At 33.6% G+C, this 4,162-nt stretch overlaps 1 protein-coding gene across 2 annotated transcripts; it reads left to right on the forward strand.

The window, feature by feature from the left end:
• Window positions 1–426: 426 nt before the first annotated feature.
• LOC134283891 (cullin-1-like) lies at window positions 427–3,720 on the forward strand. Of its 2 annotated transcripts, none has more exons than XM_062766418.1 (5): window positions 427–553; window positions 921–1,173; window positions 1,515–1,695; window positions 2,945–3,112; window positions 3,514–3,720. In XM_062766418.1, exons 2-5 carry the CDS (start codon window positions 1,031–1,033, stop codon window positions 3,703–3,705), a joined length of 684 nt encoding a protein of 227 aa, XP_062622402.1. In that variant the 5' UTR covers window positions 427–553; window positions 921–1,030; the 3' UTR covers window positions 3,706–3,720. The 2 variants fall into 2 exon arrangements, with proteins under 2 accessions (XP_062622402.1, XP_062622401.1); XM_062766417.1 differs by lacking the exon at window positions 427–553 and adding an exon at window positions 576–784.
• Window positions 3,721–4,162: the final 442 nt, after the last annotated feature.

Consider the following 4,162-nt stretch of genomic DNA (forward strand, 5'->3'; position numbering starts at 1 on the left):
AAAGAGCTTGATATATAAATACAAGTTTATCAAAATAACAAGTATTCTAAATATACAGCACTGTATATTGTGACATGCATGTTTCTAATTTATTATGATCATTTGTATGTGCGTTCGACCATTGTTTTAAAAAAATATCAGTTTGACACTATTTTTTAAAAGAAATTGTAATATCCCAAATGAGTTAAAAACTCAACATGCTCAAGGGCTGTAAATTTATAAATAAATAAAATAAATGAAAGAAGGAATGAATGAATAAGAATAAAAAATGCACTAGCACATATTTATCATAGAGTTTTTTTATGAAGATATTCTAAATCATAATGCATGAATATATGAACTCCTAGAGCGAAAACAAATCTTGGTATAAAATGCTTTGAATTTGCCCGAATGATCCATGGTACGAGTTATGAATAAAACGAAATAAAAAGCGCCGTCTTGTGGCAAAGTTTCACACTAAAGATGAAATAAATCTTGATGAATATTATGTCACTCACTAGAACAATTCGGTATTGAAAAATGTGGAACAAATTCTTTTCTTATTATTTGTTTGGTAAGTTTTATTTCTGTTGTGATACTCTAGTCGAACGATACCCATCTCAATGAGTTCCGTTTGAATAAGACACAATTTATTATTGAGAAATCTTTTGTGATGGTCGCCATCTTGGTCACGGTGAAATGTGTTATTTTTTGACATGATCAAAGACGTCGTTTAAATTATACCTTATATGGAAATGTTGCTATAAAACTGCTGTCTCTTTGGAACACATTCCAGAGAAATACAGTAAGAGGGATTTTATTTCTGTCATTTTTACCAAACAAAGAAGTTTTTAAAAAATGACTAGTCATTCTACATGTTCTCAGAAATGAGATTTTGAACAGATTTTTTATCAAAAAAATGGTTGATCTATTTATTTCAGTCAAATTCACCATTCAATGAAGAAATGGGAAGGCTCACTTGATAACTGCATTTACAAGGGAGACAATTATATGATAGAGCAGTTCAATTAGAAGTGTATCCATAACCATAATGTCAGGAGGCGGTCGAGGTGCCAACCCCCACGGGCTAAAACAGATAGGCCTGGATCAGATCTGGGACGATTTGAAAGAAGGAATTAAAAATGTGTACAGCCGACAAAGCATGCCTAAAGTCAGATATATGGAACTGTATACGTATCCTTGTTATAAGCTAATGTGTTTTTTGATTTCTCAAATAAGAATACATTAAGAATATGCATTGTCAAAAAAGAAAAATCTTATGATGTGGAAATATACACTCCATATTTTATGTTTTTTTTCCTCTTTTTTCAAATTTTATAACATTATTTCATTTTCAACATGTTTAATGCCACCACATGTTCACATTATATAATTAAGCATTTTAAAATGTAATCATGGTAATTGAAGCTATTCTTGTGTATTGTTTGCATCATTTGTTAATCTAAAGGTGGTATATACTTTGAAAAGGCAGTTAAGCTTTCTCCCCTAAACTGACTTCTCCTTAACCCAATAAGCCATGTGTACAATTACTGTACAAGCGTTCACCAATCAAGTCCCAGTGGACAGAGACAGTCCCGCGTGCCGACCAATCGTCGCGGCCCAAACCAGCCAACAGGTGGCGCTCAGTTTGTCGGGTTAGAGCTCTACAAACGACTGAAAGAGTTCCTCAAGCAATATTTAGTCAATCTCCTCACAGTAAGTTCAAATACCCAAATTACCAAAAAAAAAAGTACACACAGTATATAATTTCAAACATTTTGAGATAAAGATTCCCAGAAGTTTCAGTTTTTAGAGCAGCTACGTCTATGATAGTGATTTAAATTTCTGTATGTGCTGCTGTTTTAGATGTCTGTGTTTACATAACTCTTTACTTTTTAAAAGTCTGTGGTTACCATACATGTTAACCTATTGTGATGAAAAAGAGGGAGATTCAGACCTCAAAAGCGGTAGCATTGCGCGCGTGTTGTTTAAAGCTTGGATTATCGATATCTTTCATGTAATATACATGTATATTATAAGCCTTAAATGAAATCAGGTACCTACACTAATTAATCTTAAATATCAACAGCAAAGAAGAAGACAGAAACACCTTAAGTTTAACATAAATTGTACAAATTCAAATATTTTTCATGCTCATCATTTTGCTTGGATTGGCTGCTTTACTTAGCCTTTTGAAGAGTGATCTTTGCTGAAATAGCCTAGAGGCAATAATTCTGAATGTTCATTCAGTTTTTAAACAAAACAAATGATGGCATGGTTTAATCTAGATCTAAAACAAGTTCGTATCTTTCGTTATATAAATCAGATTTCCCGCGATGATCGAAAACGAAAGTAGAGATGTGCCACATGGCTTGGTCAATCGAGTGATTTCTATTGACTTTATTGATAAAGTTGTGAGCTTCTGTGCTTTTGAAGACGATGTCAAATGTTTTCATCTAATTCTTAAAAGCTGTATCTCCTTTTTCATGGCAGGGATGTTGATTAATTTATCGTAACCAATGTAATCAATGGTAGTCTTATGTTGTTGTCGTTTTCAAATCCGTGCTTGAAATCTATGTACAAAAAAAGCGTTTGTATGATTCCGAGTCAAATCATGCGATATCTAGCAAGATTTTATGAGAGTGGCTTTAAAAATGGATACCCAAGCGAACCAAAAATACTTTAGACGCAGCTTTTGTAGAAAAGCGGTAGATTTCTGAATTAAATCGGAAGGCGGGAGATGGAGTGAAAAAGCGGTAGACTCCCGCCTAAATCGGGAGAGTTAACATGTATGGTGGTTACACAATTCTTAACATTTTATATGTCTATGTTTACGTAATTCTTTGCATCTTAGATGTCTGTGTTTATGCAATTCTTTACGTTTTATATGTCTGTGTTTACATAATTCTTTATGTTTTATATGTCCATATTTACGTAATTCTGATTTCGAGGTTCACTGTTACAGGATGGGCAGGATCTACTAGATGAGCAGGTTCTGTCGTTCTACACGAAGCAGTGGGAGGACTACCAGTTCTCTAGTCGCGTGCTGAACGGGGTCTGTGCGTACCTTAATCGACACTGGGTCAGGCGCGAGTGTGACGAGGGAACAAAGGGCATCTATGAAATTTATTCAGTAAGAATTGATGTCTCTGATCTATAAATATCAATGATGAAATCTTTATCATTCTGTAAAAATTTTGTCTCGGTCATTTATATTTATGATGAATCTTTATTGAAAAGCGTTTATTTACTATTATGTACTGTTTTCTTGTAAGTGGTACTTAATTTCCAATTCCATTATGTTTCAGTGAAATTATGTTTTTTGTTTGTTTTGTGTTCAAACTTATAAACAATGTGTTATGTAGAAAACATGTAAGATGATACTGAAAATTGACTGATGCATTTTAAGATAATCCTGATGATATAATATTTTTATGATTTGTCAAGTGATGATAATTTCACTGACAGTTTTGAGTTCACTGTTTTGTTGACACATGATATTTTTCTGATTGTAAGACTTTGCTGCTTTTGTAGTTGGCATTGATTACATGGCGAGAACATTTATTCCGGCCATTGAACAAGCAAGTGACAAATGCAGTCCTGAAGCTGATAGAGAAAGAGAGGAATGGGGAGACAATCAACACAAGGCTCGTCAGCGGCGTCATAAACTGTTATGGTAAGTTCAACGCTTTGTGGATTAATTATTTGCTATCAGAGTTCTTGTAATCTTTTTTTTGCTGTCATTTGGACTGACTGCCACGCAAAGTTTGTCAGCCCAGACAGATTTCTATCAGTCCAAAAAAATTCTGTAAAAAGATGAAAACTTTGTTTCATTTTATTATCAATACATTGTGCACCATGTTTCAAAAAAACACTGCACACTTCATGCTGTATTGATTGTCAATTTTCTTTGAATTATCTCGTGGGTCGATTTTTGTCATACGTTGTTAATCTAGTTTGATTTTCTCACCTGGATTACCATAGCACCATCAACAAACCTGTTTTATCAGTCTACCAATCATAGTTTGACTTTTGTGTTCATCGAAGAAGCCATTACAAGATTGCAGAAAAGAGTTTGAAAGATTAAGATCAGACGGTCAGAGCTCCAGATAATTTTTTACCCCAAAGTGTATTTACTCCCTGATTTTCAAATCAATGCAGATTTTGATTTTCAGCAAAGTGA

Source organism: Saccostrea cucullata, unplaced genomic scaffold, assembly GCF_032062105.1.
Source record: "Saccostrea cucullata isolate Sc308-1 unplaced genomic scaffold, CSIRO_AGI_Scuc_v1 ctg420, whole genome shotgun sequence".
Classification (NCBI taxonomy): Eukaryota; Metazoa; Mollusca; class Bivalvia; order Ostreida; family Ostreidae; genus Saccostrea; species Saccostrea cuccullata.